The 27,158-nt window shown below is 33.5% G+C and overlaps 1 protein-coding gene across 2 annotated transcripts in view; it reads right to left on the bottom strand.

Moving 5' to 3' along the window:
- The window catches only part of Btk (tyrosine-protein kinase Btk29A), a 131,502-nt gene that overhangs the window by 14,842 nt on the left and 89,502 nt on the right, over nucleotides 1-27,158 (bottom strand). Inside the window, exons 5-10 of one of the 2 annotated variants that reach the window (XM_089631560.1) lie at nucleotides 5,038-5,102; nucleotides 4,404-4,493; nucleotides 3,575-3,639; nucleotides 2,985-3,050; nucleotides 2,594-2,722; nucleotides 889-1,082 (exon numbers count right to left, since the gene is read on the bottom strand). In XM_089631560.1, the coding sequence (XP_089487686.1) occupies nucleotides 889-1,082; nucleotides 2,594-2,722; nucleotides 2,985-3,050; nucleotides 3,575-3,639; nucleotides 4,404-4,493; nucleotides 5,038-5,102 (609 nt within the window). The remainder of the gene's footprint in view (nucleotides 1-888; nucleotides 1,083-2,593; nucleotides 2,723-2,984; nucleotides 3,051-3,574; nucleotides 3,640-4,403; nucleotides 4,494-5,037; nucleotides 5,103-27,158) is intronic. The other variant, XM_089631561.1, reaches the window with a different exon arrangement.

Raw genomic sequence — 27,158 nt, 5'->3', positions numbered from 1 at the left:
GAAGTCTCCCTTTGTTTGGGTTCCCTGAAAGCCCCACGAGGGAAGAATCTACCAAGGTGGTCTCAGTTCACCCCTCCACTCCCCCTTGCTTTAGTGAAGGCCAAGGTGGCCTCAATTCTCCTCTCCACTACCCCTGGCTTCCCCGGATGCCCCAGGAGGGAAGAGTCTACCAAGGTGCCTTCAGCTCTCTTCTTCACTCCCCTTTGCTTCCCCGAAGGCCATGAGGGAAAAGTTTACCGAGATGGTCTCAGATCACCCCTCCAATACCCCTTACTTCCCCGAAGGCCCCACGAGGGAAGAGTCTACTGAGGTGGTTTAGCTCTCCGCTCCACTCCCTCTAGGTTCCCCAAGAGCCCTTAGTTTTTTTTTGTTTTAGTGGTGCATTTTTTAGTCCCTCGTAGGTTTTAGTCGTAAATAGTAGGTTCACCCCAGCAGAGCTCCGAGTGCTATCTCGGTGACATCTTTCATGACACTTTCCCCCAGTGTCATTGAGCCGGATCATGGAAGCTCACACCTTGGCTTGGGATGGCTACTGCAGGTCGTGTTTCCAAGAAATGAGTTCACCACACTCAATACGATTGTGTAAAATCCCCGCGGTTTTTGCCTCTCCTGTAAAGTGGTTGAGTATGATTCACACAGTGATGAATTGTCCATCAAGGATATGTTCGAGTTTAGAATTTGATGAATCAAAATGATGTTACCATGTAACCATTCAAGCCCTGGGTCCATTGTACTATTTCAAATGCATCGCATTATTCCATAGACAAGTTATTGGGTCTCCATGTCTGGTTCTACAATGTGACTCCCCAGGTATGTGTACAATAAACAATACTAGACATCTGAAGCGTGTAGGGTACAGGATAATAAAGTAATGTATGAATGTAGTACCGTGACTAAGTCCAGCGGTAGCCGGGGCAGGCCTGTCGCTGGGGGAGGTCTTGAGTCGCGAGCAGAGCCCTCCGCTGTTGTGGCGGTGGTAATTGACCAGGTCCGCCACGGAGCCGCAGCAGTGCTTGTCTGACAGGTAGAACTCCCCGCGCGGGTTCGTCTTTATGTGGTAGTGCTTGGAGTGGGGATGAGGGCTGAAATGTTACATTGCAAGGTTAAAAAATTGTCATGTAATCATAGCATAGATTTAAATCTTTTCTTGTCCACTTGAAGGATTATATACATTTACCATATTATTTAATTAATACTCCTCGAAATATTAATATGGAAACATATGAAACTGCTTACTGCGGTTCAAAGTCAATGAATCCACCTAGATTTCACCACTTATCCCATATCTTTAGGTTCTATAAATTTGGCACATTATGGCAAGCGATCAAATTTTACAATGCAAAAACTTTAATTGATGCTTGTATCAAATATGTAATTGACAAAGTTATGTATTGCATTTCCAATATTTGTTCGCACATCCATGTAAAATAAATATACATATTTAATATTTACATATTGTTTTCCTATCTATAAACAAATTATTTATCAAAATAGGAATGCCTTATGCTCCTAGTACATGTTGGTTATTATTGTCAGTTTTCGTGTACACATTTTAAGGATCTCGGCACCAATCCGACAACAGCTTTCACATGTTGGAAGGAAGGCGCCAATGTTGGACCAATGCTATGGAACAATGTGTACTAGGGACCTTATACAACACCCAAGGATTTTTGCCTCGTTCGGTGTGTGGTCTCGCAGAAGTGAATATGAACGCATTAATAATGAATATGGAAATTTCAATGTACAAGTATATAATAATTTTAAAACGTAGAGCAAAATATTTTACTTTAATACTAGCTTTACATGTGAAGAATTGCGGAAAATCTCAGTTACTGAAAATGAAGATTGAGATTTGCTATCAATTTGCACGACACAGTTGGGGGGGGGTGAGTCTGTATCTTTTGCATTAGCCTAACGCGTAGGGGCGAAGCGATTTCAATTCGAATTTTAATCTGTTTGAATTCTTTTCTAAGTAGACCAGTGATATCCCAATTGCCCCAATGCATAACGCAGCGATAAGGGTGGGTTACACAGGGCGAGCTGCTGACCTGTCAGTAAAGAGCTACTGCCATTGTATACTCGCATGTCAGTAGCTCGACTCACCTCGACCGGTCATACAACGAGAGTAGCTGCCATGGCACAGGCGAGTAGCTACTGCCCGAGACTGCAGTCAAGTGCGAATTATGATTATTATTTATTATTGGCCCGAGCATATGAGCTACTGTCCTTTTTGTAAAATTGGGCAGGTGACGTTCGAGCTGCTGCCTTTTGACGTGGTGGGGGAAGGTGAGTGGCAAGTGAAAAAAAAATGTTGTAGTAACTCGTATGCAAGCTACTGACCGACTTATACAAGCCAGTAACTTGTATAATGCGGTCACATGGTGCGAGTAGCTCCTCTGCAGCAGTAGCTGCTCTCTCTCGCACGGCCAATTCGCATGCTGGCTCGCAGTGTGTAACCAGCCCATTAGGCTGACGCAAAGGTACAGACTCACATCCTGGATGTTGACTCATTGGAATGTGTGCCAAAAGAGTAGTCTGATTATTTTAGTGTTAAAGCCTTTTTATAAAGAATATTAAATAAAATAAAACTTACACTTTAGTGTAGAGGGAAAGCGTGTACATTCCCTTAGTAGAGGAGTTTCTGACTACGAAGCATCCTTCCTTGTCTTCTTGTTTCAGACACGATTCTGCCCTTTGTCTTGACATATCACCTACATACCATCTGGAATACAAATAAACATAATATTTAAAATATTCATCTTCAAAAATGAGCAACGATTCAAGACAATGTGTTTTAAACCATCCATGATGATTTCAATGTTGGAATTTTATAATCAGTATATGACGTGATTTCATGCAAGTGCAAATAAATAAGTAAGCATATCCTGTTCTAAGAGTTTTTGTTGTTGTTTCCTATTATCATTGTATGGTGAAGTATTAATTGGCTAGTTTATTAATAAATAAATAGAATGCAATTCACTTACTCGTATTTTTGTAATCCTAATAATTCCTTTTCTTTTACATAATTACTTGGAATGTACCCCACCAATCTGAAAATGAAAATGTTAAAATAATATAAATAAATGAAATGAAAATACTTGGCTTTGTGTCACTTTATTGATAAATTATATTGTCTACCGGTTTCAGTACCTCCGTACCATCATCAGGACAGTTATAAAAATTATGCTATTAAATACAAAAGTACACATATATATACATAAATTATCAAAAAAGAAAGAGACAGTATACTAGATTGGGACAGTGCTTCAGTTATGGGAGAGAGGTGGGGGAGGAGAACTTGGCTAAGTGAAGTAATGGGGAACATACTAAGAATTGACCTGACAGTTAAATTTAATTGGTTATTAATAATTTCAACCTTTGATTTTTTTTAATTTTCAAAGCGACTAAATTGTTTAGTCTTAAACCTATTTAATATTTATGTACGACTTTAATTACGTAAAATTGGAATAGGTATAAATAGCAATACACACAATTATTCCAATTCAGGGTCTCATCATAACATTGATATTATTCAAAGATTATTTTTTTTAAATAAATTGAATGTATAACTCACCCATTATCATCCTTCACTTTCCACCAATGTTCTTGGGAGTCATCTAAAACTTCATATTCCAAACCCTATAAAGAAGAAAAACACAACGTTTTTTCACAATTTTTTTTTTATTTTAAAATATTAAGAGGAAGGGCTGGACAATTTTTTTCCATATAAACTTAAATTTGGATTTGAGGCCAAAATACTTGACCAAACTGAAGAATATTTTTTTTTAATCAAAAGGTATCCCTAGTGGATATTTGCTATTTTATTAATTTGTGTTTTAAATTATGAAATATATGCCATTAATGAATTCGATTTTGCATGAATTTAGAGGAAAATTTGGCAATTTTTGTGCCTCTAAAATCATCATTTCTATACTTTGTAATTTAAAGCACAAATAAATAAAATAGCAAATACTAGATATTTGATAAACCTTTTGATTTAAAATAATAATATTCAGTTTGGTCTAATATTTTGGCCTCAAATCCAAATGTAAGTTTTGTAAGAAAGAGGCAACATAGCCTTTTCTCTTAAACTCTTTTTACAGTAAAAAACAAATTAGTTATAAACACTACCAGTTACTTATTAATTTATCCTCATAAATCAATATAATGCAAGAATTAACTGACCATTTCAAAAACAAAAATTCAATTTACAGCAATAAACAATTTTTTTTAACATAGATTCATTAGGTAGGTTAGGTTCTCTCATGTAATGCAGATTATGGTTTTCTATTAGTGTACTGTTAATATTTTAAAAGATTTGATATGTTTTTCTAATAGTGGAGGCAAAGGGTTATTTTGTTTTTGATTCAACAATTTTGACAAATAAAAAAAACATATATTACCTTATCAAGCGATAGATCACCCCCTTCAATGGCTTTGAAGGGGTAAAGTGCTACCACCACCTTGGCCACCCGGACAGCAGTTGGCTTATCCTGAAAAAAAATAAACATAAATTAATTGATGCTATAAAAAATCCTTTCAATGTCGTCACGTACCATGGATATGTAGGCGCCTTTCTGTAAAATTCTGCAAGAAATAATCTACACAAGAGAAGCTGAAACTTATTGTAGAGATTATAATATTATTAATTATTTGCGGTAAGCAATAGCGATTGCGGTAAGCAATAAGGTATTGACTAAAAATAATTGAAAATATTTGAGTAATATGTGATAAAGTCATCTTAATCATAAACGATTTGATTGATAATTTTAATTGAGACATAAATTTAAGATAAAAAGAATTTAGTGACAAATCGTTTAGTGACAGTAATATTGATTGAAGTGGCAAAAAATCCTTTAAATTACCAACATTGATTTAAATGTCCAAAACTGTTTTAAATGACAAAACTAACTAAAGTGACACATTTGATTTCAGTGACAATATTTGATTTGACAAGGGATTTGAGTGTCTGGGTTAAGGATCCTAAAGCAGTCAGCCTGGAGGAGGTGCACCACAGCAAGCTATAGAAGAAACTACCTTAACCTTGGAGGAGGGGGTCCCGGGAGCCGCTCCACCCGGCATCATGGGGCTGGACGGAGCGCCTGAAACAACAGAAAAATAAATTAGTCAAAAGTGGTCAAAATTAATTTCTGAAAATATTAAATAAGAACCCTGCTGTAGAAATATTCTCTAAATGTTGCAAAGGTAAGAATTGGTATATTATGATAGAGACATTAAAGATTTGGGAAAGCAAGGAAAAGTTACATTATGTATATGTGAAAAATTAGAAGATTATTGCCAGGGGCTTACATAATAATATAAAAGTTAATATTATTGGTAAACTGTTTTTTGATCGTCCCAGACTTTTTAGTTTATTATCTTCTCTTAGCACTGATTTGTTATTTTAAATGCTTTCAAACAATGAGAAATGAGAGTTTTTGATTAATAAAAATACTTGGATGATTTGTATAGAGTCGTTTTAGGAAAAATCACCTCAATAGGCTCTGAAATAGTTCTGAAACAGCACTTAAAACCTTTTTAAAAATTATAAATTTAGATTATAAGTTGAATGATATTTTCTTTTTTCATTATACCCCCTGATATGAATTAAGACACTTCTCCATTATAAAATGATAGCGGATTTATAAAATTTCAGTGTTACCTCTATGATATTGTAAAGTCGGTTTCATGCTGACTTTTCTACGAACGTAATAATTCGTGTAGGTATTCTTGTCAGCTTTATTAACCAAAAAATCAAAGAAAACGTGCAGAAGAGCTTATTTGCTTCTGTTCTACTGGAATAGGAGGTTTGAACTGAGTGGGATAACAAAATAGTATTATCAGTATGATGTGTTAATTTCCTGTGTTCTTGATAAGAAGAGCACTTTGTGGATGTCGAAGGCATACTTATAATAGCATAAATTCTCTTAATTTGTGTGCAAACAAGGCTAATGTATATTTTATCCAAGTGTCACTATCAAAATGAGTATGAACTTGATAAAAAATATGTATATGCTGCTATTAGAACATTATTATCAGCGTCATTTACATACCACACAATATTTGCACTGGCCGGAGTCTGTGGGAGTATAGCACCTCCAAGTAGGTAAGGTTGTGAAGTGTAAAGAAATGGGGGAAAGGAAAAGGAAGGTTGCGAAGTAATTGGTTATTAAATATAGCTAAAACCAATAATTTTAAAACAACTTATAGACATTTAAATGTAGTTTTCTCACCAAAAGGACAGGTATTTAAAGTAGCTTCTACTCTGGAACGACTACGAAAACTTATAATTTTTGAATGAAAAAAAACAATGAATTATAAATAAGATATAATTTCCAGTGAGTAAAAATTTCTTCTTCAAGGTCTTTACGAAAAATTCAAATAATAGGTATACGACATCATGGCGATTTAAATAAATAATAAATTTATGAACGTAATTATGACGAGTTTTTTCTTCACTCATGTCCCATAGAATTAAAGAAAACATCAATGATGTGTCCAATTTCCGTCTGTCCATCCCATGAAATAAAGACATAAAGGCGTATCGCTGATAGCTCCACCGCAACCTCACACTCACACGAGATGGCAGAGGCACGAGGCAGCTCATCAATCCGTAACTAAAGGTGGGCGGAAACCAGGAAACTACGACATTCAATAAAATATTTAGGCAAAATATCGCCATTTATATAAGTGATCGTGTGGGCGGCCGAAACGCGCGCCTTTCATTGTCGCCTAATAGAATAAACCAAAACGTGATTATTCGACGATTTCCCTCGCCTAATAATTTATTTTATTACGGAAGATGCGCGTCACAGAATATTGTGCGTCATTTCGAACTCGCCGTTGAGATTTTCGACGCAGATCTGCACGTGTTTTTACGCAACGCGCGCACGTGCTAATAGAAACACATTTATTATAGATTGAAACTCAAAAAAATCCAATAATTATATCTTTGTTTTGTTTGCGAGCGTAGCCGAAACCATCTTCTCTGGGGAAATAAATAACAAAGGTACTTCAATCATGCAATTAGTTTGCAAAAATATAAACTAGAAACAATGACAGTATTTATCTTTGGACTAGATCTAGGTGTAGACATTATGAATATTATTCGCGTTTATGATAATATTTATGGCAGTCCGAGGATGCATGAGGTAAGATTTGATCCCTCGAAAGTAAATTGACCCTATGCATAAACAGCCTTACTAAAAAACGTGGTATAAATATTACGCGGTGCGTAAGGGCAGAACAGTGTAAAACTTCACTTTTTACGACGGCGTTTGTTTGGTTAAAACGGTCTTAAACCAGCCTCAAGGCCGGCTTTACCACACCAACGTTGAACGGGCGTGTAAGAATCTAGTAAGACGGAAAGTGTTTAAATGTGTCCAAAATTTAGGTCATGAAAATAATATTCATTTTGAAGTTTGCCGCATGGGGAGAGAATTTAATATATCTTTTAAATGTGGTTACCAAACGAGAATCCATACTACCCGAAACTACAGTAGAACTAAAGCAACCACAATTTGGGGGATGTTGTGAGACTGAAGGACACGGGGAGAGGTAAGAGAAAAGAGATGGAGACTATTGGACAGTACCTGAATATTCTAATCTATTCATTATTAAAAACGGCCAAAGCCATCTGCAATTGAATAAGTATGCAATGTAGATTCCTACATTCATGTTAACTGGAGGGTACATAACATACAAAGGAAATTAATTCGTTAAAAATTGTTTCTGTAAGCAGCGATTAAAAAAAATGTAAGGTACTTTAGGTAACCTAATTTTTTGATACTAAATAATTCTTATTCATGTTTGTTAAAATAGCAATATGATAATAATAATTGTTATTATTGTATGACCTCCTAGAAGTAAACCCCGCGTGTTAAACGCAATAGGCACATGGTTAAAACAATACTGACCGAGATAACATTTCATTACACAAGTAATCATTGCGATCTCAGGCAAACATATTCAATGTCTAATACCTACACAAATACTCAAGTAATAAGGTGATTGAAATCTAGTCAACTGGAATTGAGTAATACAATGTTGTTAGAACCTACCGCAAGCCATGTTAAAAGTATTAAGAGGAAGCTACACAAACCAAAAATGTGTATATTCTTGGTATAACTTATATTGTAGGTAATAGGCATTAAAATCGCTTGACAAACGAAGTCTGCAAAACGTTCGATTTCAAGCACAAAACTGTTTTTTATTTATATCATAAGAATTTAATTTTATGTGAAACTGTCACAGATAATTTTAGCTATAATACTGTGTTTTTTAAAGTTGTTTCCTTTTTTTTTAGTAGTTAACATTTATTTATTTTTTGAGTTATTTATTTTTTATTTGTATTCTACTCGAGTGAAACGATAGGAAAACCTTCAATGTCTCTGAAGCATATTTTTTGCTATTCATAATGCACACCATTTCGTTATAAAGATCAATCAAAATAGTGATTAAGCATTAAGCTCGAATTAAATAATATTGAGGGCTGAAACTATTGATATACAATACCGCTGATAAAATGAGTATTGCAAATCACTTCAAATTATTAATAACACAGATAAACTTTTAGTAAATTCCTAATTAATCCTAAAAACACGTGTTCATGGACGTGCAATTAATTACCTTGATAATATACGAGTATAATGACGAAAAACGATTAGGATTTTCACGACATCGTGATAATACATTCGTCATTTACTAAAAAAATATCAAGAAACCTATTAATTCATTGGTTAAGGCCTGCAATCCCGTTTTAAACCGGATTACGAATAATTTGAAGACATTCTTAATAAATTAGCAAGCAGTACTCATGTTTCTCCGTGTGAAACCATAACTTAAGCAACAAAATCTATCGCCTTAATAATTTGCAGAAAAACTACCAAAAACATGAGCGAAATTTACCGGAGAAATATAGGAAGGTACTTATGAGAACGATGCGCGAAAAACTATTGTATGTTGTGTCCGTGAGCGATTCTATAAAAAGTTCTATAAATAATAAACAAAATTCTGAAAAATTATGGGTTTTTTATTTATTTTTACAGCCGTGATCTTGGTATTTCAAAACAGTTTTAAATGTCAACAAGTATTGGACGAAAGAGGTTATAAGCCCAAATAATTATAATAGTACAGACCTCACTTATGAGGAATTCAGAGCCCGTTGTGATATTGTAACTCGATCTATCCGACTGTCAGCCGAGCGTTTTATCTAACCATTTCTGATTCTTACGTAAATACAAACTATGAGGCAGAAAAAGTCTGTGTGTATTCAATGAACAAAATTCAAATTCAAAATTCAATTAAATGTAAGCAAACGAATGTTGAAACTTGGCCACATCGGTTAGTGACTATGTTTGATATAAGATAAAAAGCATCTCACGAAATATTATTTTGAATTGCCAATAATTTGCGTAGATAATAATATACACGGTTTAAAATTTAATGTATAAGTGGGCTTGTAAAATGTTCTCGAGTAAGTTTGTCGAATTTACGAGAAACATAATATTATTTGTTCTAAAACCTTATGCCCACGGATGTGTTTCGAGTGAATTCTTTGAAAAGAGAAGACTTTTATTACCATCACGAAATAGAATAGTTCTTTCCAGGTATTTTTACTTGTTCACTTGATACGAGTACAAATTAGAAGCGAAAACAAAATAAAATTAAAACGTATTATTGATTAGTTTGGAGGTGAACAGTGGAAAAGGTGAGCGCCTTGTGCGGTTCTCAGTACAAAACCGAAATAACAAGCCGCAAAAAATAGAGGTCAAACACAATAAAGTATATTTTAATGAAAATAATTAATAGGTTCGGATAATATTTGGAAAAAAAACCTTTTTTTTAAGATCACGGAGGCTGCCTGTCTAAAATGCCTAGCTCTAATAAAAGCTGTGGTGTAAGATGTTTTGAAAAGGAGATATGTAAATACGAATATTAGAGGGAGCACGATAATATAAAAAAACGATGTAATTAGGTAAGCGAAAATTGTTAAAATATTTAATAAAACACGACTCTTTAGAGCGTTTAACATAGAGCAAAAATCTCTCGACAAATGCCTAAGTTACATTTAAATATACGCTGTGAATTTCTCCTACTTAACAGAATAAAAATGTTTTTAATAATTTTTGGAACCAAATTTTGAATACTTTGCGATTTTTTCTTTCGATGGAATTTAATATAATTATCGTTTAGGCTCTACAAATGTATTCTATACCCAGAATTAGGCGTTTTTCCTGTTAAACTTGGAGGGGTTTATTAAAGTTAATGTTAAATAAAATGCACAATGAAATTAAAATATCAATTTAATGAGAAAATTTGTTTTCTTTTAGCTCTTTTTAACAGTAACAGATGTATGCTATGGTAGGGGAGGTAGGGGAGGGACGGGCAGTCGGGAGACATAGGCACCCCCCTTTTATTCTGATCCGGTCACAGATTTTATTTTTTTCCTAATTTTGTAGTTTACTTTACCGACTGACAACACTGTTCATCCATAGACTATCTGTGATTTCTGTCAGTTGTTACACACAGACACGTTTGAAGGTAATGCACTCGTAAAAGTGAATATTTTGTTGTGGTTTCGGATCGTAATAAAGAGACAACTAACGAAAGGTATGTCTATTTTTTATTATATATCTCTTTTATATTTACTAACTTATAAATCAAACTGAAATTCATGCTTAAATACCTAAATAAAAAGAAATACCGGTAACTTATGTTGAAAATGTATACAGAGGGAGTAATGGGCATTCTGATGTGAGGGAGGTTCGGGCATGCCCAAAGCTCCCTACTATATATTGAGTATAGGAGGATTTTTTCAAATTCTTATTACCTGCTTTAATTAAACTATTTGAATATTTTTTTATTACAGAAAGATGCCCTTCAAATTCAAAAAGAAAGGTTTGCGACGGGAAATTCCTAAAGATTTGATATTACGAGCCATAGAAGAGGTATCAAAAGGATCAAAAATAAAAACAACAGCTGATAAATATCATATCCCTAGATCAAGTTTGCAACGGTACCTTAAACAAGATTCTGTAAAGGATTCTTCGCACAGATTTATAACCTCACAAATTTTCACCGACGAAGAAGAACAAAAATTGTCAAATTACATGATAGTTTGTTCTAAACATAATTATGGATTGGCAAAGATACAAGCACGTAAATTGGCCTATGACTATGCTGTAGCCATAAAGAAAACTAATATTCCTGAAAATTGGATCGATAAATTTACTACAAAAAAAAACTGTTGTGCACTATGTCGGCCGAATCGAAGACATTAATCATACCATGGCTACAATAAAATTTGTGAGGCTGAGTAAGATAAGAAACACCTTTTTTTCCTGAAGTAGATGACGTAGCTAGTGTCCCACTAGACGACATCAAAACTAAATTGCAAGGACCAAAGACATGCAATAAAACCAAAAGTGGTAGCTCTAAATACACATTTGATAAACCTTTATGGGTTATACCTAATCTTAGATAAGTTAAGATACTATTTAAGATGTTTTTTATTTTTGAATACTATTATGGATATCAAGTGTTTTATAGGCCATGCCTAAGCCTCCCACAGGGTGTGTCCAAACCTCCCTGCCATAGGGAGCATCGGGCACTTTTGAATAACTTCTGAAATTATCTCGTAATGTTGAGACTGATTATAATTTCAAGAAAGTTCTCTCTAAAATATCTAGCCAAATGTGTGGTGAAATAAGAATTGGCAATAAATATTGATTATCTATAAGATCTAATTTTTTATGCATTTAATTGTGAAAAAGTGCCAATCCCTCCCCTACCTCCCCTACTTTAAAATCAAAAGAATTACAAAAATACAAAAAAAAGTTACTAAAAAAACTACTAACTATAGTAAACAAATCAGTCTTATATTATAAGAGCTTCCTTAAAATAATATGTAATTAAGTTGTACCAGTCATCAACGCAGGTATCGCATCGGCTGAGCCTAAGTTTCGGATAATTTTTGACCGAAAACCGTGGCCGAAACTCATTCATTGGCCGAAACTGGCCGAAACCGAATCTTCGGTCGGTCAATATGCAGATGCTTGGGAAAAAGTGGCATTACACCTACAGTAAAATAACATTTAACCACAAAAATGAGTATAATGACACAAGAACTTAAAGACCAGATCGGGCACTAGCCAGTGGGTCCGACACCATGGCATCCCCAATTTGGGGAATGTTGTGAGGAGAATGCTATGGGGAAGAGGAAGATTCATATCTGGATACTAAATATATTTATAGCAACTCCAAGTAACGTATCAATTTTGGGTGATAGTCTTCCAATTCGTTTCTTACAAAAACGATCGACAGTTAATGCTTGAATTTAATCAAATACAAACTATTGCATGTGAGGTTACAAGAGCTACAAATTAAGACGTTACGTTAGAGTTTGATAGACACTCACAAAACGACTAGAATATAATTGCTCAATGATTTCATCCAAATGTATAATATCGTCACGCGAAAACATAATTTGGGACGGCTCGAATCACGATCCACAAAACTGCATTCTAAAATAGTTAGAAAATTTGTGTGACTTGGTGATTACATATTATATATTATAAGCGAGAACACGTTCCTTTTTTCCATTCGCGGAACGCCTATAATTTTAAGATACAAATAATTATTATTTTCCCTTCCAATTTTTGTCATCGCCTCTCTACAGTCTATACTATCTAGGGTAAGCGAGGGATTTTTTCCAAATGATTCTGTCTTTCACCCTTCATTTCAAGTTATGGAGAGAGGGAAGATGAATTTATATAATAATTTAAACGGGCAAAATTTCTAAGTTATGTGGAAGATTGAAGTCGAGTTCAGATTTAGAAAGGATGATATTTTGAATGGAGGGAGTCAGTTTTAGATAAGGCTTGACAGAAGAGAGGATATTTGTTTAGAGAGGGACAACCACAAAATATGTGATGTAAAGTTCCCACAGAACGTACAATTTGGGTCAAGCAGGTGAATTTAAAAAAATCGTGATAAGGAACGGAACAGTGTACAATACTCATTTGAATAAGTAAGGAAGATTATTTTTTTGAAAAAATGGGAAAATTATTGAAACCACGGTTTTGATAGGATAGTTATTTGTATTGAGGCATAGCAGGCTCCCTTTGATTGGGTAGCTATGTGCCAATTCAATGCTCTGCCCAAAGGGTGGAAAAATGATAGAAAGGGGAATGTGGTTTAACGAGGGTAACAATATAAGGGATTCAAAATAAGAATTCTCTCACATAAAATATACTGTTTTAATATATACCTTAACTTAATCCCAAAAACCTCTGACATTTTGCAATGTACTATACATAGGAGAACTGTCAAAATACAGATTCCGGGGAAAATATTTTCGAATTGCATTTGATTCCAGTTTCGCTGTTTTAGAACTATTTCAAAATAAAATACTGTTTGAAAGCAGGTGAAAGACTTTCAGATTTTAGTATTACAAATCGACATAGAAAAAAAAATTAACGCAAACAAAGATAAAGTTTTTCAAGTCGCATACCGATAGTTTTTTTTATTGTGTAAACTGTAATTACTACTACGACGCTAAAAAACAGTTGTAATTAGACAAAGGAATTATAAAAGTTATTGCCATTTCACTTATGTTCGTTAAATATAAAAAAATATTTATTAAAAGGTTTGCAAATCTGGAGAAATATTTTTCAAGTGCTAAATGTTCTTTCATAGAATTATTTCATTTTTTTCGGGAGCGTTTATGGTAATTTTGAATGCAAACTGAAAGTGCTGTACTCTTTCTAACACTGTTTAAATCATATTTCTCACAATAAAACAAAATGAGACAGCATTACTTTTATGAGACCGCGTCAGGCTGGGAGATATGTCCCCCAAAAAGATTTTAAGGTTTTTTATAGTCTGTCTAAGAATATTTCTCAAAAAGCCCAAGGAATTATTATACCCAAAGCATTAAAAAAACAGTTGTAAAGCTAAATACATTAATACTCTATAAAACATGCTAAAACAACACTTAAGTTCGTATATAGATGCATACTGTTTCTGTGTGATTAAGTTTATAAGTCGATTGTCTACTTTTTCAACGAAAATATGATGTTGTGGTTATGTCCTTTTAAAAAAAATTAAGTATTCACGCCGATATATATTAAATTGTATAAAAAGGTTGTCCTGTCGAACGTCTAACGAACTTGGGTCACTTAAAAGGTTTAATGTCATAAACATAATTATACTATTCAGGTATGACATTTATTTTAATTCTTTTGTTGAAACATGAATCGAATGTGAGCCAGTTTTCCTCTCTCTTGATCAATTTAAAACGTGTGATACCTGACCTTTGATATAGGTACCTACATAGTCCGCAATATAATATGCTGGAAATTTTTAAAAGTATTCAAATATTTTATTTGTACGAAAATATAATGATAATGATTCCTATCATCCTCTGTCAATGTTGTGACATGCCACAATTAGTTGGGGTCTCTCGTTCCACAGCGGTATTCACCAAGGCTGAATAGCTTGATCCTTCTAAGGTAAGTATACATTTGCGAACCTAAACGCGAACGGTACCGCGAATTACGGGAAAGGAACGAATCAACTGCAAGCGGCATAAGTTGAGCGTTCGGCAGTTCGGCTCTCGGATGTATACATAGCATAAGCCACGCAAACTGCACAGGCAAAGTATTCGATTGTGCATTATTAGTGTGTAGGTGAATTGCTATTTGCAGAACCAGCCTACCTGATAATTATTGCGGGACACAAGCGTTGCAACAGTTGCAGAGAGATGCTGCCTAAACACACTAGCAATGTTGTGGTAATAATTACATGTCATCTCAGTTATAAAGAATAAATCTGATTGTGTGAAGTAGAAAAACACAAGTGCGTCGAGTTCAGTGAGGGCGGTGCGAAATTTTAACCGCTTTTTCCGTCTGTAATTTCTAAATCAACGCAACAATGTTCACTTTATTTCATTTCATAAATATTCAATTAACTAAAAAAATAAATATAATAAAGTGCTGAAACTCGGGTCAAGCTCGGTAGTAACAACTAGTAATTATCTATGTATAAAACCATAAAAAAATTCTACAATGATTTAAAAATATTGTTAAAAACTTTAAACCAGTTGATCAAAACTGTTGAATACTTTTATCAAGGGCAAACACTAGAATTATTTATTTGTAATAACTTATTAATTAACTAACCAATTAATTAACTAATTAATTAATTAACTAACTAATTAATTAATTAATTAAGTAATTAATGAAATAACTAATTAATTAACGCCATCTATGAACACGTAGAATATAACGATCGTCGCGTTTAACCTTAACCTTTTCAATACCAGAGTTCTTCTTTGCTAGGTTGCAATCTTTATTCCGGCGACAAATACCGTAAATAATATGACGCTTCGGCTGTTTTGCTGAGTGTGATCCATTATTGTTTTCTTGTTTCTAAATAAAAAATTGTATCTGTAGTAGAAAGGCCAAAAAAAATTTTAAATTAGAAAAAAATCTATAATAATAAAATTATTCATAAAAATATAAATAAAAAAATACACCATTTTTTTTAAATATCAAGCCTAAAAAATGGGCTATGCGTGAAAACAATAGTGCGGTGCTGAAAGAGTTCGCATTTTTAACTTTAATATTTTAACTTTAAAACAGATTTATTTAATTTTGATAGAATGGATCAAGGCTACTTGTCCAGTCCTTGTTGAGGCTGAAGCTTCGTTGAAATAATATTCCAATTTTATTCTTCTACAAGAAACAATCAAATTCTGATATTATTTTAAAGTTTTACTTTTATTATTCAATAATATTATTATTCTACAAATTAAACTTGATAAATATATGACATTGATCATTAATCATCGAAACATTACCAAATAAACAAAGGATTAATGTAAAATAGGTTAGTTGGTCGCATGAGATGATCATAAAAGAGCAAATAAATAAAGCACAACAATAATAACTAAGCAAAAGAGTTAATTGCTATGACGCAAGCGCTCACGTTCCTACAGAGATAAAACAAATTATATTTCCTTTTGCGATCATTAAGGCAGTACAAACTATTAAATTAACGTGACCTATTAGCTGCTTACCCGACTGAGCCATCATACAAAAGTCGTTAAGTAACTTGTATTCATTTGAATCACTTGAATGCACCGCAATTAGTAGAGACGCTAAAGTTTACATGAAAAAATCGATACCATAATAATAATACAGTGTAATTACCTACCTACACAGGTGTGCTATTTAAATTTGCACGTTTATTTAATAATTCGAGTGCCAAAAAAAACATAGTACCTAACATAGAATTATTTATTAAATTAAAAAATACACTTTGTAAAACACCACTTTTATTTTGAATTAATATTAACAGCCAACCAGGTTTCGCTTAGCTCAAGCTTCGTCAGGGCTTATTATATGAACTAAAGTTATTTTCACACAGACACATATATATATAGAAAAATATATTCACTCATTGTTTTATTTTCTTCTATATATATATGTGTCTGTATGAAAATAACTTTGGTTGATATAATAAGCCCTGACGAAGCTTGAGCTAAGCGAAACCTGGTTGGCTGTTAATATTAATTCAAATAAAAGTGGTGTTTTACAAAGTGTATTTTTTCATTTAATATATAATGTCACATCACAAAGTGTTTGCTTCTTTCTATAAAAAAATAGAATTATTTATTGTTCTACTGTGATCCATCTGAGAAATTTGGTAGGAAATTGATACATTTATTTTGGATTAAAGTTCATAATATGAATCATTTTCTTTATTTAAATTATTCTATTTTTATTGCTTTTAATTATATATTTTTCAGAGCAAATTCAATAAATCACGTTGTACTGTATTTTGTTGAAAATTAACCCACTTCCCGACTGCCGATCGAGTTGAAACTCGGCAGATAGGCTCGTTGTCGATCAATTTTTAGTGTCAATCACGTATACAAACGCCAACATATACGCAATTCTCTGAAATCTGACAAAATTATAACAGCTAATGTATTATGAAATAAAATTTAATCGTACACGATCGGCATCTGGCAAGGTCGGTAATGCGGTTGTCTACAGTCCCTGGGAAGGACGCTTTAGTCCTCAGTCAAAATATATATTTTTTTATGTTATAAAAGCCATTGACATTGTATGTTTCTAATAGGTTAATTTTTTTAGATCATTATTTTTACTCCATTTATATTGCCCGAAATTGTAATGTATGTTTATATATGTGAATACTCGCTTGTTGGGAAATTTAAATAATATTATGATATACTAAATATTTGGTCCACAGTATAGGTCGAGGCTAGTTAAGGCGAAGCTTAGTGCTAAATCACTATTTTGATTAATCTTTATAACGAATCGGTGTACATTATGAATACCAAAAAATATGCTTTAGATAAATTGAAAGTTTTCCTATCGTTTTGCTTGAGTAGAATGCAAATAAAAATAAATAAATTACTCAATAAAAAATATAAATGTAAACTACACTAAACTAAAGGAAACAACTTAAAAGAAATACAGTTTTATAGCTAAGATTATCTGTGACAGTTTCACTTGATTAACTTGTTTGCTTTCTTATTAAATTATTTACAAAATAAAAATAAAACAGTTTTGGGCTTGAAATCGAACGTTTCTAGAATCCGTTTGTCAAGCGATTTTAATGCCTATTTCCTACAATATAAGGTATACCAAGAATATACACATGTTTGGCTTGTAGCTTCCTCTTAATATAATACTAAAAACCAACAAAGACAAAACATATTAAGTAAAACTGATCATGGGCCGTAGGATTTAAGGCGATGCACTACGTCGTGTAATATGTATGAAGTAATGCGTACGATCGATTATTAATATGAGAGTATGGAATGTATCGGCAGCATCTCCTATCCTCTTCCTATTTTCCCCTTCCTCTCCCCTTCCTTTAACACCAAATTAATTTTAAGATACTAAAACTTCATTTCTAATGCACTTTAACATAAGAAACTTCTGTGGCTTGACTTCAGTTAACTTGTATATTTATATCTATCATTGTATATTATATAAAAGCTGTTTGTTTCTTACAAAATAAATAAATATTTTAAATTGAGCCGCTATCAATAACAAACCTTACGTAGATGGCGATAAGGTTTATATTCTCGCTTAACACCATCCGCCTGTTTTGATTTATGCAAGAAAAAAACATGGCCAAAAAGTGCCTTTTATTTTATTTTGCGGATGTTCAGGCATAAATATTTAATTTTATAAATAACTTAATTTGCCACATTATACAATAAAATCATAAGCGAAAATTGGTTCGTAAGTAGGAGATTTTGAACTTTAAAGCAGTTTTTATAGGCATTGTTTTTTCTGGGCTTATAAAAAGACTTATCTAAAAAATACTCGATTATTTCGAAGGCCAAGATGTATTCTACTCGCCGTATTTAATTAAAGGATCTGAAACATTTCTAGGCGACCAAATTTTCAAATAATCATTAAAATATATTATTTTTTGCGATTTTTAAACAATTTATGAATAAAATTTTGACTCTTTGTGGCATATCATCAAATTTCGATGTTAATCAGTGTTTATACGTCTGACCTATCCCCGGAAAAAAAACTACATGGTTATTCTAATATAAATTTAGGACTTGATACATTATCATTCAAAGCTCTTAATAAATTTAATTCGTTTTTATTACAGAGATATTATTATAATTGTATTGGGGAAGTCACGTTTATTGGACGTAGGTATATATGTATATACTCTTAAGGTTAATATGCATCATGAATATATCCGAACATAATCACATGTTTATTTGATATTTTTATTGACGTGATGCTATCTTAAAAAGACTTATCTAAAAAATACTCGATTATTTCAAAGGCCAAGATGTATTCAACTCGCAGTATTTAATTAAAGCATCTGAAACATTTCTAGGCGACCAAATTTTCAAACCAAAATCACATGATTTTGCATTACTATGGCATCGCCTTAACATCCTAAACTGATTTGACTATTGAAAAAAACAGTATTCGTTATTCACAAAATCCCCTGTATCAAAAAAAAACTGGTATAGGAATTGCTATTATAACCAAAATGTGCGCGGGTATGAACACTTCGGAATCTTCAACAAGTATTAAACTAGCAACCAGCTACCTAGAATATTAATTGCCGCTACCTAGTTGGGATTCACAGACACGAATATATACGGGTTGGATTGTATAACTGAAGCGAATCACCGTGTCTGTCAGCTGACTTTTTCACATAGAATATAATTACACTCGGCGAAGCGTACCGATACAATTTTAAACCACATTCAACACAGAACTATCGGCGGATAATGTAGCAAGAAATTAAAGTAAAAAAAACTAGCTTCTTCAATCGTTAGGATGATTCAAACATACGCTAATTCTATCACGGTTTGGTTAAAACGAATAAATTTCAATTTGGGAGGCAGGTTTGGGTACCATTTATCTGATAACCAACACCTCTGCCAAGTCGTTCGCTACGTTTAGTCGCATACCAGGAGTGCCCAGGTTAATCGGGTGAGGTGTGTTCAGGATGCGCCTGCCCACCAACTGCGAGGCGTGCCAGATCGGGAGAGGATGGTTTGGGGAGACCCTTTGACCTCTCCAACTGGTTTCTCTTGACCCATTGCCTTACGCCACAGCGTGACGAATAGATTCATACGTCCGTCACTCCTGGACACACTGATGCCTAGATTCCTACCCAACCCTCACACCTTTTCTTTATCAATACTTCCTCTCCTTCCTTTCTTTAAAAATACTCCACACAGCATCACCAAATTTTGTTAATTTTTCTGTTCCCAAGTTATTTTACACTATTTTTGCCGGAGTCAATAATTATAATCGTTACACACAGAAAAACAGATGGTTAATTGAATATTAAAAAGTATTCTTTATTGATATTCCGTTACCTTTGTTGATATAATTAATTCGTTTGGAGTAGGGATAGCGAATCTATGACAAGCTGAAAACGTTTAGTCACACACGGGTGATGGTGGAATTTTGAAAAAGAATATGAATAAGATCTTGGGTCCCGAATCTTTTAAATAAATTGTGAATTTCTGTCATCAAAAAACACCAAATATAAATTGAGTGGTAGATTAAAACCACTAAAACCTGCTATATTTCAAATTTATTTAGGTAGGTACATTATTGATTAAAACTCATTCCACACAAATAAATAATTGCCTGTATATGTTTCACCAAAAAATCCATCATGGAAATCGGCTTTTATGCAGCTTTTCACGTGCTAAAAAAGGTTCTACATTTTATGGTCAATCATGCGGTCAGATTTTGCATGTAGTGAATTGTTCCGTGAAGGTTCCGTGTATATATCGTAACGTATATACCGAACATGCAAATAAGTTTACGTTCAATCGGTGGTACGCCTTAGAATGCGAAAATCACCTATTATTAGAACTAGAGACAATAATCATTATCAATACTTTGGAGAATGCGGGAAATATGCAATGTCAGACTAACCATAAATAATAATATATTAGGTAGGTACTTGAAGTATATTAGAAAGGTAGGTCTGTATATTTTATTACATTAAGTCAGTTTATAAAGCTAATTTTGTGAAATATCACGCCAGTTGATAAAGATAGAAAATGATAATTAATAATTAAAGTAACTTAAGGCGAAGCTTAATGCTAAATCACTAGTTTGATTAATCTTTATAACGAACTGGTGTACATTATGAATACCAAAAATATACTTGAGATAAATTGAAGGTTTTCCTATCGTTTCGTGTATTGTAGCTAAGATTATCTGTGACAGTTTCATTTGATTAACTCTTTTGCTTTCTTATAAAATTATTTACAAAATAAATAAAAACCAGTTTTGTGCTTGAAATCGAACGTTTCTAGACTCCGTACGTCGAGCGATTTTAATGCCCATTACTTACAATATAAGTTATACCAAGAATATACACATTTTTGGCTGGTAGCTTCCTCTTACAGCTTTCTAAAATGAAGGAAAAATGATATGCAAATATGACGTGAACATTTTCACAATAGAAAATTTTAAATTACAGTAAATGAAAAAAAGGTGGGTAAATTTTTGGAATACAAAAAATATAAATTCGTTACTTAAGTAGATTTCAATAATAGTGCTGATAATAAACCATGAGAAAACATCGACATACATTTCAACACAATTACATTAAGGATGAGTTGTTTCAAAGAATTTGGACAATTCGTCAATTTAAAATGTTGATTTTCAAATTCTGTGAAAGTTCTACTTAAGTTTTCTTAATATATCATTACTAGCCAGTTGTTTCACAAAACTGAAATAATGACAAAATTTTAATTGAACCTGCACAGAACCTTGAAAATCAACTTTAAAATTTGTTGAATTGTACAAATTCTGTGAAACAACCCGTCCTAAGTATTTATTCACACCTCTTTGGACTTTTATATGATAATGTATTTTATTGTAAATAGGTATATTTACACTGAATATTTCCGAACAAATAAAATAATCATAATTTATAAAGTAACAAGAAATAATAATGTAATTGGTTCGCGGTTATCCTACTTGACACGTAAATAATCGATCATGTTGAAGTTACTCGCAACTAGGCAATACGAATGATATTTATAATACGTCAAATTATCAAAAAAATATATGACAAAAAGGTCAATACGCGATACTACGAAATCTCACACCTCGGATGAAATTTAAAAACTGGTATGCAATATCAAATATATTTGAAATTTTAAACCATCGAAAATGTCATCAGGATTATGCAAAACAACGTATTAGTTTGTAAGTAGTCATAAATCATACATACTCGTAAATTAATACATAAATGTATTTAAAAGTTTCTTGCTTTTCCTATTCCAACATTTTTTTGTGATTACTAATTTTCAAAAAATATTAATTTCAGCAGTAACTAATTGGCAATCAAAATAAATTATTTTTGCTCTATCAACTCAATACGTAAAAAAATGTATATAATTATGATGACATCCGAAATCTACACACTGCCTATACCTGTACATATAGAGATTACATTGCATGGGTGGTTACCTGCGATACAATTAATCAAAAACACGTATTCAACTTTACCCTCTCGGTTATTTTCGTTGGTTGCGAAAACGAAATGAGTTAATAAAATAAAATTGCCAAATCGTCTGAACAGATTCAACCATGCTTCGTAGAGAAGTGGGTGGCACTCGCCTTGGATTGGCAATCCCAGCTTCAACTTAGTTATATTATCTTCACAGTAAAAGCAGCCGAGATAATATATTGTCTACAATCGTGTTGGATACTATGTTGGTTCTGACAAGACGTGTGAAAAGTAAACTTATGTTATTGGTAAACATTTTTCATGCGGAAAGAATGAAGTAAAAAAATAATTATGTCTTAATTATTGAGAAAGGACAGATTGAAGAAAACTCATAACATGATCTTAATGTCATGACAGGCATTTTGGGAACTGTGGGACGATGAATACTCAAAAAGAAGCACACTCTTATAACACAGAGGTCAAGGTTTCAAAATCTGGCTTTGCAAGCAAAAGTGTACCTTAAATTTATTAGAAATAACTTATTGAAACTTTTATACTTCATTGTAATATTGAATAATTGAATGAGATTATAACAACCCTTCCAAAATGAAACATAAATAGAGATAAAATAAGAAGGTAACGGTCGCATCTGGGAATTGAACCCAGATTCTCTGGTCTTACCGGGACCAAATTCTCGACCAATTGAGCTATTGAGACGTAAATACATTCGGTTATTTTTATCGATCTCGTCTTTCATGTAGAAGATGAAATACATTAATTCGGAATCAATTCGTTGGCGTTGCTTTAAACGGTTGTTGAGTGACGTAAAATAGTCAGGCTCTTCCTAATTAATTTTACTCTTTTCTAACTTCCTTAAAACTCACAGAATTCCTCAAATGGGATGCCATAGTCTCACTGCTTTTGTGAAGTTGGAACAATTGAGCGGCATTTATTACAAGTATTAGAACTCATCGATAGACACAGTTGCAAAACTATAATACGAAACTAATGGACTGGCCGTTGACTGGAAAATGACACAATAAATAAGTGGTGGTCATCGACTCATAATAATATTATGATCCAATAGTCCCGTATTACGCAAGGCGATAAACATGCAAAGCTCGCCTCTCTATTCCTATTATGACGGGGGACTTACTTACTGATAAGGCCAAAGACATGGAACATGGATTGGCAAGCACAGGAAAGGCCCGACACGACACATTATATCATCATATTCACCGTTATTTAATAGGCGGCTAGGGCAGTGGGCACACCTGACTGTGCCTTGAATTCGTGATCAATACATACGAAGAGGGCGTCGAACAATGCGCCCGAAACCCAACGACAGGTCATAAATAACGAGGCGGTGAACTCTGACAAATAGCCGATATTGTCGTATTACGCAACACTCAAGGCTTCTACGGTCAGAGACGCCCAACTGCAAGCAAAGTGCTTAACTTTCGAAAATGGAAAAGTAAAGAACCTCCGTTGGGTTCGCACGGTATTTATCTTCTACTCTTGCGTCATATTTCAATTTTTTGACAACTCTTCAACAGTTTTTTTTGGTGGACTATTTATCTGTGATCTTTGTTCCGTGATTTATGGCTGTTGCTAAACAGACCGACTAAATTAATTTAGCATTCGGTAGCGTTGCCAATGTAAATGTTGGGAATATCAGTTAGAAATAATTAACTGGATATTTATTTGGACAAATTAATTTTTATCTGGATATTCTATCCAGAGTTTTCAAAATAATAATTTCACCCATAAAAATACAGTAGTCAATCCTGAATTTATTAGAAACTAGCTGAAGTCCCCGGCATTGCCTGGGCTTTTAGCTGTAGATTTGTATGAAAATCAAATCCGCCCGCCCGCCACACGCACTCTCAATTATGTAAAAAAAATTACACAAACAAGTCTTCTCGTGTGCAATTATTTACCGAGAAACTGGCAACGTAATTTAAAATGAAAGTAAATCGTCCTAATACTAGAAATACGGGGCTTTTCTAGTTTTCAAAGTTCATGAATTTCAAAATCCTGAGAACTTTTCATAGGCTAAAATCGTTTTATTATATCAAAAAAGCAAAGAACTTTGTAGAAATCAAATTGGAATTATTTGAACAGTCGAATACAAACCCTGGACCATTCAGGGATGCCCAGTACTGATGCAGCCTGGACCTCCTGGCCCTGTGCTGCCCGTACCTCTGCCCCACCCGGGGTACCCAGCGCCGATGCAGAGAAAAAGTGACATCTGTAGTTCTCATTTCGGTCGCCTTACAAAGTTAACTATGTCAAGCTATAATTTTTTTGGTGAACTATTTATCTGTGATCTTTGTTCTGTGATTAATGTCCGCTGCTCTGAGCAAATACTAAATGACGCGATAAATGTCAGTCTGGCGGTGATAAAAAGTGTGCGATCAAATATACCGCGATTCAAAATCGGCCATCAGATAGATGTTGCTAAACAAACGTCGGATGTAGTGGTAATTATTTTAACTAAACCGGACTCCATACGGCATGAACCGGTATAGGCATAGAAATCATTTTCCAGTACACCACTCATTGCTCTATATCTACATTTAATTGAAATCCCGTTGGCTACGAGCTATAGGGTATTCATATTATATGGGTCGCGCAATTAGAGTTACTCCAACAAGACAAACTTAGGCTTGTTCGTATTGGTGTATATTGTGTATTCACTTCCAGATGTCCTTTCCAAATGTTGCAGAAAAAAGCAATTTCTTGCCTGCTAACTATTGTTATTAGCGAGAAAGCGACAAGTGAATACTTCGAAAAATTTTATACAGAGAAAAATGATTATTGCTAATTTATTAAGAAACTCTTCAAATTATTAGTAATCCGGTATGAAAACAGGATTGCAGGCCCTTAACGAATGAATTGATAGATTTTATGAAAACTTTTAGTAAAAAACCGAAGTATTATCACAATGTCGGAACACGTATTCATGAAAATTTTAATATTTTCTAATTTCGTCATTATAATATATTATCATGTGCACGAATACGTGTTCCAATATATAAGGAATAATAAAAATCCTAACATTTTCGCATTTCGTCAATATATTATCAAGACAAACCACTCGACTTAACAAAACCCGCCATGAGATATTTTAATAATTATTTCAGAAAAAAAACACTATTTAATATTAATTCATTTAATTACTTTATACTATCTATACGACTAAATGTTATGCTACAAATGAAATCCTCAGAACGGGAGATCCCAACAAGGATATCATGAAATCTATTTGTTACAAAAAGGGAATATAATAAAACACTTTTATTATAAGTATTATAATTTTACTAACAGAATAAAGAATCTTTTACTATCATAAAAATAAAGTTTTCTTTTCCACTATAATTATATTTTTCTGAAATCGAATAAGTGTAAACAAACTGTATGCAGGTAATGCACATGTGTGGATACTGTGATTGGCTCAATTCTGATTGCGATACCTTAATATGACTATCCGATCATATAAATGCCATCTACTGAATGAATCCGTGGGGGTTTCCTGTTACACCCAGTATAGCTAACGCAGGTCTAAGAGGCAGAATGGGTAGAAAAGGTGGAATAGGGTTGCGGGGCTTGCGACGAAGCGAGGTCTCCTATCGAATCTTAATTGCGAAGCCTTATTTATCTGCCGCATCATTTCATATCTGAAAATTATTGTGTTTTATCTGCCGCTTCATTTCAAATCTGAAAATTATTGTGTTTTATCTGCCGCTTCATTTCATATCTGAAAATTATTGTGTTTTATCTGCCGCTTCATTTCATATCTGAAAATTTTTGTGTTTAATCTGCTGCTTCATTTCATATCTGAAAATTATTGTGTTTCTGCCGCATCATTTCATATCTGAAAATGTTCTGTTCGACGGAAACCATAAATGGAATATAATCTATCCGTAATTTGTGATATTGGATTGTGTCGAAAATTACTTTTAAAAAGCGTTGATATTTTTTGGTTAGAGTTCGATTGTTACGAAATGAATACATAAATCTGGAATCAGGGCTACGATATGTATACCCGGGATACCTGCTATGGTAATTGACACCCCCTCCCGGGATAGGCGGGAAAATGAGGAGAACGGATTTCCCAAAAGAAACCAAAGAAAATCTTTACCCACACGAGGTATTGAATTAAAAATATCTGTAAATATCAAGGGTAACTTGCAAAGGCAAAACAAATACTGTACAATGGAAGGTATTTTTATGGATCTCTCGCATTTGTACCCGACTAAAAACACAGAAAAACAATATGGCGTCGTGATGGAGCCTAACAAAGTTAAAACACTGTTTCTTCCGACATTTAAAACACTTCCTTAGAAATATTTCAATAATAATTGAACAATTAAAAATAAGACGTCTTGTCTTTTTAACAGTAAAACGCTTATTTAAAACATGATGAATTATAAAAATCTGTGCGAATTCGATGACACTAGAGAATTGGTACTGCCTCAGAAACAGACGAACAGAAATTACGTTTAGTACTCGTAGTTAAGATTGCAAAATGATTTATTTTTTTAAACCTTATTCTTTATGGAGTAACTAAAATTATAACGCATAACACGATAATAAAATGTGAGAATGCGGCGCATTGTTCCCTAGCATGTGTCTATATATCAATAGTTTAAAAAAAACTGGTCTACTTTTCACATACGTGTACCTATTATGTATGCCGAAATCAATGCATCAAGGCAACGCACAAAGGCTACCGGTTATAATATCACTGCGGGGCAAAAAGATTACCATCGAATTCAAAGGGGAACGATATTAATAAACTAGACACTAGACCAGAGGTTCCCAAACTTTTTTGCCCCGTAGACCACTTGCCAAATATATTTTTTCCATAGACCCCCTGCCTGCCGAATATTGAATTTTCCTAAAACTATTAACATCCCACGTGATAATCGTTTCTCTTTTTCGTAAGAAGATTCCCTTCCCTTGCCTGTCTAACAACCGGGTGGCGGTATAGTTCATCTGTCTTTACATTGTGCAGACAGGGGCGCCCTTGTGAGGTATTACACCAAATGAAAATGGAGCAGGATAAGCAACGGGAATTTCTTTCTGCTTGCCCTACAGAACTGCCCCTTAAGTTCTTTGTTAGCGCTTATTCCGATCAGTTCTTC

This window comes from Hesperophylax consimilis, chromosome 5 (assembly GCF_061612785.1).
Source record: "Hesperophylax consimilis isolate HC1 chromosome 5, BYU_Hcon_1.0, whole genome shotgun sequence".
Classification (NCBI taxonomy): domain Eukaryota; kingdom Metazoa; phylum Arthropoda; class Insecta; order Trichoptera; family Limnephilidae; genus Hesperophylax; species Hesperophylax consimilis.
The sequence above is the reverse complement of the archived record's forward strand: the minus strand, read 5'-3'. Positions and strand labels throughout refer to the sequence as shown.